Source organism: Psammomys obesus, unplaced genomic scaffold (genome assembly GCF_907164565.1).
Source record: "Psammomys obesus unplaced genomic scaffold, mPsaObe1.curated_primary_1811, whole genome shotgun sequence".
Taxonomy (NCBI): domain Eukaryota; kingdom Metazoa; phylum Chordata; class Mammalia; order Rodentia; family Muridae; genus Psammomys; species Psammomys obesus.
Window position 1 is genome coordinate 1226872 of NW_026585690.1, and position 14973 is coordinate 1241844.

The 14973-nt window shown below is 37.2% G+C and overlaps 1 protein-coding gene across 1 annotated transcript in view; it reads left to right on the forward strand.

Annotated features, from left to right (window-relative positions):
* Window positions 1-14440, forward strand: part of Rchy1 (ring finger and CHY zinc finger domain containing 1) — a 17295-nt gene extending 2855 nt beyond the window's left edge. Inside the window, exons 2-9 of the mRNA XM_055595883.1 lie at window positions 4711-4830; window positions 5051-5166; window positions 8334-8412; window positions 10816-10860; window positions 10968-11026; window positions 11115-11141; window positions 11986-12106; window positions 13806-14440. Of these exons, the coding sequence (XP_055451858.1) occupies window positions 4711-4830; window positions 5051-5166; window positions 8334-8412; window positions 10816-10860; window positions 10968-11026; window positions 11115-11141; window positions 11986-12106; window positions 13806-13934 (696 nt within the window). The 3' untranslated portion in view covers window positions 13935-14440. The remainder of the gene's footprint in view (window positions 1-4710; window positions 4831-5050; window positions 5167-8333; window positions 8413-10815; window positions 10861-10967; window positions 11027-11114; window positions 11142-11985; window positions 12107-13805) is intronic.
* The last annotated feature ends 533 nt before the right edge of the window (window positions 14441-14973 follow it).

The following is a 14973-nucleotide window of genomic DNA, read 5'->3' on the forward strand; positions in this document are numbered from 1 at the left end:
TTTCTTTCTTTCTTTCTTTCTTTCTTTCTTTCTTTCTTTCTTTCTTTCTTTCTTTCTTTCTTTCTCTCCTTCCTTTCTTCCTTCCTTCCTTTTTCTTCTCCTTCCTTCCTTTCTTCCTTTCCTTCCTTTCCTTTTTTCCTTTTTTTTTTTTTTTTTTTTTTGAGATAGGGTTTCTCTCTGTAGCCCTGGTTGTCTTGGAACTCACTTTGTTGACCAGGCTGGCCTCCAGCTCAGAAATCTGACTGTCTCTGTGCTGGGATTAAAGGTGTTCACCAGCACTGCCCTGTTGCTGCTTTCTTATATAATGCAGGATTATCTCCCCAGGGATGGGACTACAATGATCTGGGCCTCAGTCATTAATTGAGAAAATGCCCCTGCCACTCTGGAACTGGAACCTGCCAGTCTGATGGAGGCAGATCCCCAACTTCGGTTCCTTCTCAAGTGATTCCAGTTTCTGTCTAGTCAGCAAAAACTAACCAGCCCACAGAAGATAAAGCGTATTTATTCTCAAGAAGGTTCGTAGGTCTCATGGGTGGATGTTTTCTTTTTCTTACTACTATTTTAATAATTAAATTATAAGTAGCAAGGTCATCAGAATGCTACCAGGAAGGAAGAGGTGTTCAAGTTTTACAGGGGAAATTGTAAATTGATCATTTAGATCAGTGGATCTCAACCTGTGTAAGGCTTAGACTCTAGAAGAGTGAGTGTTAAATATGAAATTGTGTTAATGAAAATGTTTCATTTTTTTTTTTTTTCTGAGTAGTTAAACAAGAGTAATTCATGGTGCCAAGAAAGGTGCAGGGAATTCAAAGTTGTTTATTTTTATTGATGTATACACCAAGAACAGGCTGTATACATTAAGAACAGGAAGTCACCTGAACAGTGAAGATGTTTGGTAAAGACATTTAACAAGGGGAAAAAAATGAAGTTAGTTTAGGGATAATTCTAGTATAATTTCTACTATCGGTGTAAGAATGAATTCTATTAAAAATGGCATCTGTGTTTAAGGGAAGAACAGAGTTTTCTGATTATAGTGTTGTCTTCAAAAGTTCACATGGAGATCATGAAGGGGGTTTCCAGGAATCTCAGAGTAATAAAATTTAAAAGGTTGGGGGGTGGGCATGTAAGAGTGGTCCTCTGTTGCAACAATAAAGCCTTTAAACTAAAAACAAAGGAGACCAGACAGAGTGGTGTGGTTTTACTCCAGGTTCTGCTACAGTACGTAGAAGGGTCCTAATTACTATTAGGATTTTACTTGTTAGTATTTGGAGAAAGCGAGGAGGGAGGTAGGTTGTGTGCAAGGAACACTTGGAATTAGTTGAAAAGAGAGACTTAGAGGCTAGAGAATTTCATGCTTGGAATTGAAATGCAGAGCTAGTATAGTTTGTTCTCTGGAGCAGCAGTTCCAAAGTGTGGCTGCACCCCCAGGAATCCCTTAAAAACTACTCTGTGAAATAGTAGACTCTGTATCCAATGTGTTGACGTTTGTACTGATGGTGGAAAGCAGTGATTAAAACTAGCCACTATGTATGAATCAAGCAGTGATGCTATATTGCAGCCATGTACACTGTAGTAAACCTATAGTTAGAGCCAGTCTCACTTAAAAATGTCATTGATGAAGCACTAAAATTATTGATATTTATCAACTCTAAGCTCATACTTACATTTTTTTAATAACTTATTTGACAAGTGGAAAACTTTTAGCAAACACTTTGATTTTCTTGAGGAAAGTTCTTAAGTTGGCTTATAAAGTAAATTAATTACTTTGTTCATGGAACATTTTCCACTTGAAGAAAATTGGTCGTTCAAGCTTGAGTTTTCTCAAGGAAGACATTTTCTCTAGAGTGGGGAAGGAGTGAAGACTTATGAAAGAGAAACAATTGACAGTATTTAAAAAACACTAGTAATTTTGGTATGAGATATTGGTAGCTGTAACCACATAAACAGAAGTTCTTTGCTATCCTTAAGAGCCTTAGAGCATAATAGGGTCCTGAGACTGAAATGTTTTTGAGCTGCTGTTGTCTTAAGTATGAGACTGTGGTGGAGAAGGGTTGGGATCTGAGCCATTTAAAGTGAGAAAATTTAGGTATTGTGAAAGGATTATTGTGGATGTACTCATCACTAAGATTTAGGCAAGAGTAATGGAGAAAGAAGCCAATAACACATTACAGCTCTTAAAGGATGAACTGTTATGGTTCAGTTACAGCATGGGAAACCGTGAGGAATGTGCAGATTTCTAAAGAAACAGTATTAAGCTGTAAAAATAACTTATTCTGTTGCAGTTGTCATCTCTGAGGTTTACTGCCTCCATCTTCTAACCTAGGCCTAGTCCTAGAAGTTTCTAGCCTTGGCAGAATCTAATCTAGGCCTAGAGTGTTTTCAGCCTCTGAGACTTACTGCTGAATAAGCTCACTCATTCTTGTTCTTTCTGAACTCTGGCTGGCTGGTTCAACTCAGCTCCTCTGGCTTAAACTCCTCTCCAAGATGACTGATTAAAACTGACTTCTCTCTCAGCCTGATTGAATTTCTCTCCTTGGCTTCAGTATCTCTAGCAATCTGTTCTAATCTTCTGGCTTCTTCTCATTCTCTGGCTCATTCCCTCTTCAGCCTGTCTCTGTAAAACTCCCCCAGTAAAAGTGCCTCCTCCTTCTTTCCCTCTGTACTACCCTCTCTTAAGTCACCTCTCTTTCTCCTCTCTGTTGTCATGAGAGTTGGTTTACCCTATTCTCTTTCTCACATTTGTCATTTTGTGTGCCTCTCAATTAGACATCACTTTCAAAAAATGGTGCTTCCTTCTACAAAATAATTTTACTTTTGTTAAAAGTGTGTGCCAAGGGCATGCCTGTATTCCAGCCAGAGTAGCTATATTGCTGAATTAAAATCCCTCTATATTAGGCTAGCTCACTGGCCTAAGAATTCTTTCTTTCTTCCCTTCTTTCTTTTCCTTCCTTCCTTCCCTCTTCCTTCCTTCCTTTTTCCTTCCTTTCTTTCCTTCTTTCTTTTTCTTGCTTGTTTTTTTTTTTTTTCTTTTCTTTTTTAATTTACTTATGTCTTAGTTAGGGTTTCTATTGCTGCAACAGAACACCATAATCCAAAAGCAAGTTGGGGAGGAAAGGGTGTATTTGGCTTAGATTTCCAGATCATGTCCATCACTGGAGGAAGTCAGGACAGGGACTCAAGCAGGCCTGGAATCTGGAGGCAGGAGCTGATGCAGAGGTAATGAAGGGGTGCTGCCTTATCTAATGTTGCTTCCATGGCTTGTTCAGCCTATTTTCTTATCAAATCCAGGACCACCAGCCCAGGGATGGGACCACCTACTATGGTCTGGATCCTCTCCCATTGATTACTAATTTAGAAAATGCCTTACAGTTGGATCTCATGGAGGCATTTGCTCAGCTAAGGCTCCTTTCTCTTAATGACTCTAGCTTGTGTCAGGTTGACACACAAAACTAGCCAGTACACCTTATTATTTTATTTTCTGACAGTGTCTTACATTTTGCTCACTTCATCCTCTCTTCCTCCCAAAAGTACTTTTTTCTTTTTTTGAATGCTGGGATTAGGTATTGAAATGAGCACCTTGTATGTGCTAGGCAAGTAACTGTTCTACTAATCTACATCCCAAGCCTAGGCATTTCTTGATATAACAGGGTAAAAGTTAAGTATTTACAATGAAATGACCTAATGATGATGTTTAAGTAATAAAGAACACATTTTTTCCCAGATAACAGTTCCAAAGTGTGATCCAGATGGATACAGAGCCTCTGTTCCACTTGGTTGGTTTGGAATCAGGTTTTTTCTGTTGTATTATTTTGACATATTTTTAGGTATATGATCATTTGTGGGATCCAACTGTAGAATAGTTGGGTTATCTGCTCAGGAAGGAGGGAACAGATTTCAGTGGACAACTGGCAATTTTTAACATTCTCAAAATCAGTGAGGCCGGGTGTGGTGATGCATGCCTTTATTCCTTGCACTTGGGAGGCAAGAGTAATCAGATCTCAAGGCCAGACTGTTCTACATAGTTCCAGGACAGCCAGGGCTACATAGAGAGACCTTATCTAAAACACAAACAATGGCTATCTCTTGTTTTTTAAATTTATTGCATTCTATACAGTTTTAGGTGTGTATCATGATTAGTGAATATTAGTCACGTTAAAACATTTCATGTTGGGGCTGGCGAGATAGCTCAGTGGTTAAGAGCACTGCCTGCTCTTCCAAATGGACCCGGGTTTAATTCCCACACCTACATGGCATTACAACTATCTGTAATGCCAATTCCAAGGAATCTGACACCTTCACACTAATGCACATAAAATAACATTTAAATAAATTAAAAAAAGTTTCATGTTTAGATGTTAAGGTATATAAATGATTTTCTTTTTCGGTGGCAATGTCTAAGAAGGTACTCTCTTCTGTTTAGGGTGAGAATGAGATTTGGATATTATGGCCTTGATTTTTCGGCCTAGAGACTTCTATATTTCACAGTTTTTGTGATTTAAAGTTGAATTTAGAGTCATTCAAACATATTGAAGGGTAAGATTATTAGCATCAAATGTGCCAAGAAATGAATGCTAGCCATGGATTCATTGGTTGTAATCTTTGACCTTGATCCAGAGATGGAGGTAGGGTTTTGTTTTTTGTTTTTTGTTTTTTCCTTTATAATTAACTTGTCTTTTCTTCTTATATTCCCTTTGTTCCCCTGGGTGTTAGGCACCTTGTTGTGACAAACTTTATACTTGCCGGCTGTGTCATGACAACAATGAAGATCATCAGCTAGATCGTTTCAAAGTAAAGGAAGTGCAGTGCATCAACTGTGAAAAAATCCAGCATGTAAGATTTTATGACATCTGTCCTATGTCTTTTTAAAGTTTTAAGGTGATTGAAAATTTTAATCAAAAGTTGAAAATGCGACTTAACATTGTGAGTAAGTAACATTGTTGACTTAGATGTTTAAAAACAAAAATAAGCTAAACATACTTTAATAAATTCTAGATATTTAAATAGTTTTGATAAAGTTACTCGAATTTTTAATTACTGTGTCATTTTTCAGGCCCAGCAGACTTGTGAAGACTGTAGCACATTGTTTGGAGAATATTACTGCAGTATATGCCATCTGTTTGACAAAGATAAGAAGCAGTACCATTGTGAGAACTGTGGGATTTGTAGGTACTGTATATAAAATGTTCGCTTTGAATTATTTCCAGTATATTTGGGCAATAATGGTCTATTAGTTACTTTTCTGTTACTGTGATAAAACACTATGACCACGGCAACTTAGAAGAGCGTTATTTGCACTCTGGCTCCCAAGGGCTAGGGTTTACGATGGTGGGGACAGTTTGGCAGCAGGTGGCAGGCATGGTGGCTGGATCGTCATGCTGGGAGCGTATCTTGAACTGTAAGCCTGAGGCAGAGAGTGAGATCTCAGTCAGCTGAGTTTCAAAGCTCACCTTCACTTATTTTGAGAGAGTCCTGGAACAGCTAGGCTCCTCTCAGACTTGTCATTCTTGGATTACAGCTGTGTGTCACCACTCCAGCACCCTTGTTTTGAAATAAAAAAAAATACCAAAAGGGAATGTGAAGTCTGTCAGTGCATTTGCTGCACAGTTGAAATTAATCTCTTACTGTAATTTTTTAAAAGGCCTGTTGTTTAAATGTATGTAGTCCTCTGTTTTCTTGTCAAGATTAGATATTTACAAATGAGTCAGAAGCAAAAGTGATAGTCTAAATTGAGAAAGGGTATTAAGATAATTCATATCTATTTGGAAAGCAAAAACTTGATTCTGAACATGTGTTTATGTAGTGGAATTTAAATTCAGGATATGGCTGCTCTGGCAAGAGATCACATCCAAAGACTTTCTAGGTCAGTGTGATCTGGCTGGAATAGAAACACACCTTTAATCCAGGAGACAGAGGCAAGCAGATCTGAGTTCAAGGCCAGCCTGGTATAGAGCAAGTTTCAGGTAAAGAAAAGTTTAGGTCCAGGTGTGGTGGTATACCTTTAATCCCAAACAATGAAGATAAAGTTAGTTTGTAGAAGGAAGCTCCCATGTTTGAAAGTGATGTCAAATTGAGTAGCTGAAAATATGGCCAGTCAGAAAGATTTGACAGAATAGGATATGCCCTGCTCTCACAAGAAGAGAAAGGAAAGGGAAGCTACTTAATGGGCAATACAGAGAGAGAGGAGGCAGTTTTACTGGGAGAGTTTTACAGACACAGGTGAAGACTGAACAAGCCAGAGAATGAGGAGGAGCCAGAATATTACAGCAGATTTCTGGAGTTAGTTTGAGGCTAAGAGAGCAATTCAGTGGCCGAGAGAAAAGCTAGATTGAATACATTAGCTGGGAGAGGAGTTTGAGCCAGAATAGCTGAGGTGAAGCAGCCAACCCAGAGTCCAGTAAAAACAAGAAAACATTCCAGGCCTAGGTTAGATTGTACGGAGGCTAGAAGCTTCCAGAACTAGGCCTAGGTTAGCAGAGGCAGTAAGCCTCCCAGACAACAAATAAAAAGTTCCTTTTACATATTTATTATAATGTGGTTTTGGCATTTTGTGACAGAAACTCAATAGTGGTTCACGAAAGGTTGAATTTTATTTCTCAAGGAGATGCCTAATTCAGGTATAGCTTAACAGCCTCCCCACACCTTGACGGTAAGGTGTTTTCTTGAATTTGATTCTCATGATTCATACTCTAGGCAGGGGGAAATGGCTAGATCTGTGAGGAGGAGAAGGCATGTTGCTTTCCCTTTATTAATTTTTGTATTATTTGATTAATTTGTGTGCCGTGGTGTCAATGTGGAAGTCAGGACTGCTGAAAGGAGCCTGTTCTCTCCTCCACTGTTTAAGTTTCAGGATTGAACTTGGGTTGTAGGGCCTGGTGACAGTGCTTTTACTTGCTGAGTCATCTCATAAGACTCTTTTCTTTGAGACCAGAAAATATTATCTTTTCACAACCTCCAAAGAAGCTGGAACATCGTCTTTTTTTTTAGGATAGGTCTGAGTAAGTGCCTTGTTAAATAAATGTTTCAGTGTAAAAGAAGCAAAGAATAGAAATATAGAGACTACCAAATAATCTTATCTTTACCATTTATATTATAAATTTTATAATGAATTTCAACCTGAATAAAATATAGAAATGAGTTGTTTTTAGTGTTAGCATCTACGAAGGAGACTATGTTTATTGTCTGTGAATTTACAGAAGTTTTTCTTTAACAATGTGCAGAAAGCATAGCTATAAAGGAACATATAGATGGCTTTTACGTTTTATTTTTTGTTTTTATTTTAAATTCTCTGTGTGTGCATGTGAGTGTAGGTGACCAGGGAGGCTAGGGTTCAGATTCCCTGGAGTTGGAGTTATAGGTAATTGTGAGCTGCCCACCATAGGTATTGGGAGCTGAAAGTGGGTCCTCTCCAAGAGCAGTATGTGCTCTTAACCACTGACCCATTTTTCAAGCCCTTGATGGCTTTTTTAATACATAGAAATTAAGGTGGGTGTTTATGAACAGATAGACAACAGACCAGAGCAGTAATTCTAACATACATAAATGAAAAAGAGGAATAGCCAGGCTGTATAAAGACTTCTTTTAAATTGGTAAAAGGCAAATAACCAGGTAGAAAAATAAGAGAGTACCAACAGAAAATTCACAGAAATATGAGCAATTCTTTAGTATTGAAAAATATACTTTGTATTTTGAGAAATGGAGTTAAAATAGCCTATCTTGTCTATTATACATGTGCCCATGCTGCCCAGCTTGTGAGGAACACGGGCTGTGCGCTGTCTGTGGGAATGTAAGCTAGCAGTCTCTGCAGGCAAGAGGTTGCCAGTATCACAGTTGGTGATCCAGGACCCTCCGACTCAGTAGTGTCACTTTTAGGGATCTTGAAAAAAATAATCTAAATATGGCCTAAATGCTAGGTGGACATTTTAAAAATTATGTCATTGTAGCAAGTAAAGCTTGTAAATCATATCATTATTTTTGAAAATTGTACATCCATACCATGTGACTACCTTGTGGCTATTAATGAAGAGGTTTTGTGTGGACAGACAATCCTTGGAATATATTACTAAGTGTAAGTAAGTTGTAGAAGAGCATCTGTAGAACTGCATAACAAAGCTCAGATTGTGTGTCTGTCCTATGCATTTATATACAACTTTGCAGAAGAAGAGAAGTCTTAAAAGAATGTCACTCTGCTTGTGGTGCTTACCTTTGACACTGTAGAGACGGTAATTTCCCCATGTTCTCCAGTGCATTTTGAATATTTTTACAGTGGGACTAAGAGAACAAATTATCATGTAATAAAAAAATAATCTTTTGGCCTTCATGTTATGTCTTGTTAGGATTGGTCCAAAGGAAGATTTTTTCCACTGCTTGAAATGTAACTTATGCCTAGCCATGAATCTTCGAGGAAAACATAAGGTACATGATTCATTTTGCATAATTAAAAAAAATTAGTGTTTTTGAAAACCAACTTAAATTCTAATGTTTTGGAAACATGCTGATTTTCATATTACCAATCACAACTATATTTTTTTCCTTTTCTAAAAAGCAGAATTAAGTAGGTAATCTGAAATATATGCCTGAAACATTTGATCCACAGTCTGTTTTCTGTAATGTAAGAATGCCTGTGCAATCATTAGCATAGTTCTGACAGCTGCTTAGGGTTCTGTTGCTGCTATGAAATACCATGACCAAAAAGCAAATTGAGGAGAAAAGGGTTTGTTTGGCTTATATTTCCATATTGCAGTTCATTGTTCAAGGAAGTCAGGAACTCAAACAGGGTAGAATTGGCCCTGATGCAGAAGCATGGAGAGATGCTGCTCACTGCTTGCTTCCCCTGGTTTACTCAGCCTGCTCTCTTGTAGAACCCAGGACCACCAGCCCAGGGATGGCAACCCCCACGCTGGGCTAGACCCGCCTCATCAGTCACTAATTGCGAAAATGCCTTACAGCTGGATCTCATTGAGGCATTTCCTCAACTGAGGCTCCTTCCCCTCTGACTTTAGCTTGTGTCAAATTGACACAAAACCAGCCAAGTACAGTTTTTCAATTGATTTGTTGATTCTTATTATTGATACTGCTTCTAAGATTAACTTTAAAAGGAAAAATGCTAAGTGAGATAACCTATTTACATAGTGTTCTAAGAATAATTAGAAAGTATTCTTTGTATTTCCCTTCCTAATTAAGACTTATAAATATGGATATAGGAATTTTATTGCAATTCCAGACCCTTTCTGGAAAAACAATCTTAAAAGGTACTATATTTATAGTACTGTTCTGTCTGCTGTAAGAAGTTAAAGAATGGAAGATCAGCAAAGTTAAGTGTAAATGTCCTGCTCCTAGCCTTTTGTCTGAAGATGAGACACACATACACACACACACACACACACACACACACACACACACACACAGAGAGAGAGAGAGAGAGAGAGAGAGAGAGAGGTGTGGACATGGAGTGTTTAAAGACTTACAATATTTGAAATAATTTAATTACCACTGTGTTCTGTAGAAGATAAAGGTAAAAGAGAGATTCTGGTAGAAATACAGTATTTCGTAGGAGTTGACCTAAAATAGTATAGTAGTGAGGAAAATAAAGTATATTAGTGAAAATAGTGTAGTAGTGAGGATGAATAATGAACATTGGGAAATGGTAACTTAGAATTAGAGTGAGGCTGAGTAAAGATAACTCCCAAGATACCCTGTCTCAGCTCAGAGAGAGTTCATGAGCAGAATGTGAATTTGTTAGAGACTTTGAGTCTGACGTTAAAGCCTTAGGGGCACAGCAAGGTGAGCTGCCTGAAGCTGTGGCACAGGCCTGCAGTCTTAGCACGCGGCAGGCTTGCGGCCGAATTGTCGCAAGTTTGTGGCTCGCCTGACTCCCGTACAGGGACCTGGCCTCCAATGATTAAATTAAAAAGAGGCTAATGAAGCTTGGCTGGAGTCATAGCCTCACGGATTGCATTTCTCTGGCTGTGTTTTTGTCTCCAGAGCTCATATAGAGCACATCTGTGTACACGCATGCACAGGTGGGAGTGTGCAGCCAGCTCATTGCAGCTTCACAGCCTTCCCTCAGCATTAGCACTGACTCCAGAAATAGCCTAATCACATAGAGGCTAAGGTATGCGGGTTTCTTGTATAGATGGAGTGTCCTTAGGAACAGAAATGAAATGTTTTAGCTTCATTTGAAAAGTAGAGAAAATTAGACTAAAGCACTGGCTTGTCTGAAATCTTACAGATTCATAAACGTCAGGTTACAATCCAGATTTTTCATTTGAGATATTTTTCTGCCTTAAACTCTATTGTATATACATATTCATGCATTCTCTTCTCTTGTTTGTTTGTTTCGTTTTTTTAATTCCTTAGCTATTATTCATTGTTTTAAATGTTAGTAAGGGGTCCTGGCTTCTATTAAAGTACTTCCACTAAAAACAAGGGACTCATCTGTGGCTTAGTGCTTTCTCTTATCTCCTTATAATTAATTAGACATGTATATAATTGTATAAAATTGCCACACTAGAAACACCAATTGCTGGGATTCAAACTTAGCTCCAGTTTTTAGTAGTATACTTGTGGAGGTTGGACTGCAACTTGTAGGGTAGGGTCTCTTCCTTCCAGCCTGTGGCTTCCAGGGATTGAACTCAGGTCCTCAGGCTTGGTGGCTTTACCCACTGTGTCATCTCACTGGTTCTTTTATTCAGTTGATCTTTCCTCTTTTGTTTGTTTGTTTCTTTCTTTTTTCATTCATTTATTTTATTAATGCTTTTATAGTTGACATTTTTATCTTTTGATACTTTTGTTAACCTAAGATTCTCCTTTAAACAGTGTATTGAAAATGTTTCCCGGCAGAATTGTCCAATATGCTTAGAGGTGAGTGTGGAATATTTTTCACTTTGGAAATCTCCTGTTTTGAATTTGAAGTACTTGATTGTTACTTGTGTCTTTATGCAAGCGCTAATACCTTTCTTTCCTTTTAGGACATTCACACGTCCCGTGTTGTTGCTCATGTCTTGCCCTGTGGGCATCTCTTACATAGGTAAGGTACCTTTCTTCCTGCTCAGAGATGTCTGCATATAATGGCGGCAGTTTTTCTTTTGCTGAAATGATGTTCTGTTTTCTTTCAGAACATGTTATGAAGAAATGTTGAAAGAGTGAGTTTTTGATTGATTTTAAAACTTACGAGTTTTAAGATGTTTGTTTTTTTGTGAGGAGGGTGGTGGGGAGGTGGGTAAGTGGATAAACGGGTAAATATGATGGCCAGGTATACTGTTTTGGGTATGGTAGAACATATATAGAGATGAGTAGAGTAGATAACTGCTCTTTAGCTGGCAGGAAATCTTGGGAAACAGGCCTGTACCACTGTTCCCATGCCCTTATCATCCCTATTTCCTCCCGCAGCTTGAAGCAGGCAAACCCTTATTTTCTAGCCATATATACTGACAAAAAAGCATTGAGGAATAGTGTCCAAATTTTATTAGTTCAGTATATTGGTCTACCAATGAACTGCAAAGAAAATCAGTAAATTTTCTTTAAAACTGAATTAGAATAAGGTGAGAAATAGGAAAGAGTAGAAATGTGTTTTGGTTCTACCAGTTAATGAACAGAAAATTTTATACCTAGACAGGAAGCAACTTAGGAAAATTTTTAGAAAGGAAGTAGTAATATTGTTGGGGTGATTTTTTAGAAATAGAATTTCTTTGCATCAGTGTCCCAAGAAATTAAAGTTTAGTTAATAAATAGTTTATTTGGTATTTTTAAGTAAAGACATAGTTCTACAAAGAATATTGACTAGTTGTTTTAGAGAGTTGAGGATAAAGACTTAGGATTGAAAAGTATCACAAGATACAGAATTTATTTTTATCTTTTTAAGTGCATAGGTCTTCAGGTTCCTGAAAAATTAGCTTGAAATGTAGACTGCTTCTGCTTGGAGGCTTCTGTGAGCTTTGTCTTCTTTAGACCCGAGTTGATGTGGATCCCACTTACTGTCTCTTGCAGAGGCTACAGATGTCCCTTGTGTATGCATTCTGCCTTAGATATGACCCGCTACTGGAGACAGTTAGATAATGAGGTAGCGCAGACTCCTATGCCATCAGAATACCAGAACGTGACTGTTGATGTAAGTAGAATCCACGTTTAGAACTTTTTAGATTTCTTTCTGCTTTTCTTTCTTACTTTTGCCTTTTTGCTTAAATTCTAAAAACTACTATTTTGACATAGTGTCATTGTAATTAATGAAGGCAAAGGACAAATGTTTTTGTTTTGTTTTGCTGACATCAGACAGGGGAGGAAAGCACTAAGAGTGCGTTTCTCTCAGCACTAGATGGCAGGAGAAACTTCGTTATTCGGGAGTTTTGGCAGATTGCTTGCCAGAGCCAGAAGTGAATCACTGAGGTTTTATTTCACTTAAATTTTCAAGATTTTGTTTCACGAGAATGTATTTGCTGTTTTTTAAAAACCACTTTTTTGTTTTGTTTTCTAATGATTTGCTCTTTGTATTTTGTTGTAAACTTTATTTGGTCTCAAGTAGTTTATCATTTGGCCCTACAAAAATGACAAGTGTTGCCTTGTAGCTTATTTTCAGTATAGTATTGAGTTTGAGTCAGAATTGGAAAATTAAATAGCTTTCTGATGTTCTGGACATATAAATATTTTAAATGTCTACAAATACTTCACACAAAAGGATGTGACAAAGCCAAATAATTATTTTAATGTTGGATATATCCCTCAGTAGTAGTTATGTAGATGCGTTCTTTGAAATAATGGCTTTATAAAGGCACACCTCAGATACATTGGAGCGCATTCCTTAAAGTACACAATTCAGTGACTTTTAGTACATTCATGGAATTGTACAAATGATACCTCAATATTATTTTCGTCATTTATAATGAAACCCCATGCCGAGGACTGAGGAGATGGCTCATTTGGTAACTTGTCTGCACCCAAGCACAGTGACCTGGGTTTGGATGCTCTGAACACACAGAAAAAGCTAGGCATGGTCATGTATGCCTACAACCTTATCCTTAAGGAGATGGAAGTAGACCAGTTCCGGAAAGTCATTGGCCAGCCTAGTTGAGACATTGAGTGTTGTGTTCAGTGAGACACAAAAATGTCTCAAAAAATGAAGGTGGAGAACAATGAAGGATAGAGTATCCAAATTATGTTAAGAACAATTTTTTATTTTTTATTTTTTTTTTGCTTATGATGTGCATATGCTAAGACTGCTGCATAGTTATATTGCCGATCTGTTCGCAGATGAATACTGGCGTTGTTGGGATCTTAGCACTAGAAGGATTGAGGCCTTGTCATTTTAGGGATAGACAAGATGCTCTGACTTTACTCATTTAGAAGATTCTCTTGTTCTTGAATTCATCCCTGAGGCATAGTAAACCTAAAAATTAAACAGACATTTCCAGTATGTACAAATTTCTATTATATTAGTTAATGTAAATTTTGAGTTCCAGTAAAAATAATGAAGTCATCATGTTATCATGTATATTATTTTTTAAAAATATTAAGTGTATAATAAGTATTAGATCTGATATGCCTATGTTAATTTTCTTAGACTTGTATTATGTTTACTTTTGGGAACTATTTTTAAATGAGTCTTCTGTGCTCAGATTTGTTTTATTTTCTGCATTCAAAGCTACCTTAATAACCCTTAAAATACTAATTGGAGAAAAGACATTTTCACATCAGAAATGCTTAGACACATTACATGTATTTTTCACATCTTTTATATTACTGTCAAATGATTGTTAATGCAGATAGTGCCACTGTAGTTGCAAGGCTTAAAATCCTTCCTCTTCATTTTTCAGATTCTCTGCAATGACTGTAACGGACGATCTACAGTCCAGTTCCATATCTTAGGCATGAAATGTAAGAATTGTGACTCCTACAATACTGCGCAAGCTGGAAGTCGTAGAGTTTCAGTGGATCAGCAGTGAGCAGCCTGTCCTTGGCTGGAAGAACAGTTCTGTGATGTAGATAAAGCCTGTATAAAAGATCCCGTTGTCAGAATGTGTGCTAACTATGCATTAGAGACGTCTCATTCCATAGTCTCACCAGCAGGTCATATCATATGCACCAATGACTCAAGATTTCTGGGTGGAATATCACCACTCTTCCTGGATGAAGCCTCTGCATGTGTGTTGACTGGAGATTCCTTTAGTGTCAAGTTTTAAAGCCAATGATATTTGCCCAGACACTCATAGAACATTTTATATTTTTATGGAACTTTAAGTGACACCATGCATGCAGAGTTCATTTCTAGTTCTTGATAGAACTGCATTTAATTTTAACTGGTCTTTGATTTTAAGGACTGTACTATAATTTTTAAGTTCTTATTGTTAAAATCTAATTACAAATGCTTTTTAATTTTCTAAGACAGTCCTTTGGATCCTATAAATAAAATTTAATGTAAAAACTATAAATAAAATTATATTGAAACATTGTTCTACAGAGTTTTTTCCCTAAGCTTGTCTATTTTTGGCTCTGTTGTGACAATATAAGCCATTTTATAATGTAAAAGACTTTCTTTTGGGGTGTTTTTATAGATGAGTGATCTGAGAACGTGGTACATAAAGTAATGAAGCTCTTCTAAGGCTTTAAGGCAACTATTATTATTGCAAGTAATTTCTTTCAGTCTGCCAAAATTACTTCCCTACATGTGCTTGATATTTTTCAAGCAAGCACATGTAGGCAATTGTGGTTGTAGATGCTTTATAGATGACAACATTGAACACAAAAATTCTAGCCCTTGTATTGGTATATTCTGCTGTTGTTCATGATTGAGCAACATATTTTATTAAGTAAGTAAGTAATGTGTATCTTCAGTGTAAACAAATGGAATATTTTCTAAATTCTCAGAAGTAGGAGGTAAATGAATACGATGAGATATTCCTGGCAAGGGCTCTCATTTTATACTTTGTTTGTGCTTACCTAATAGAATTAAATATACCTCAACTTAGGACCAAAGTTAATGAA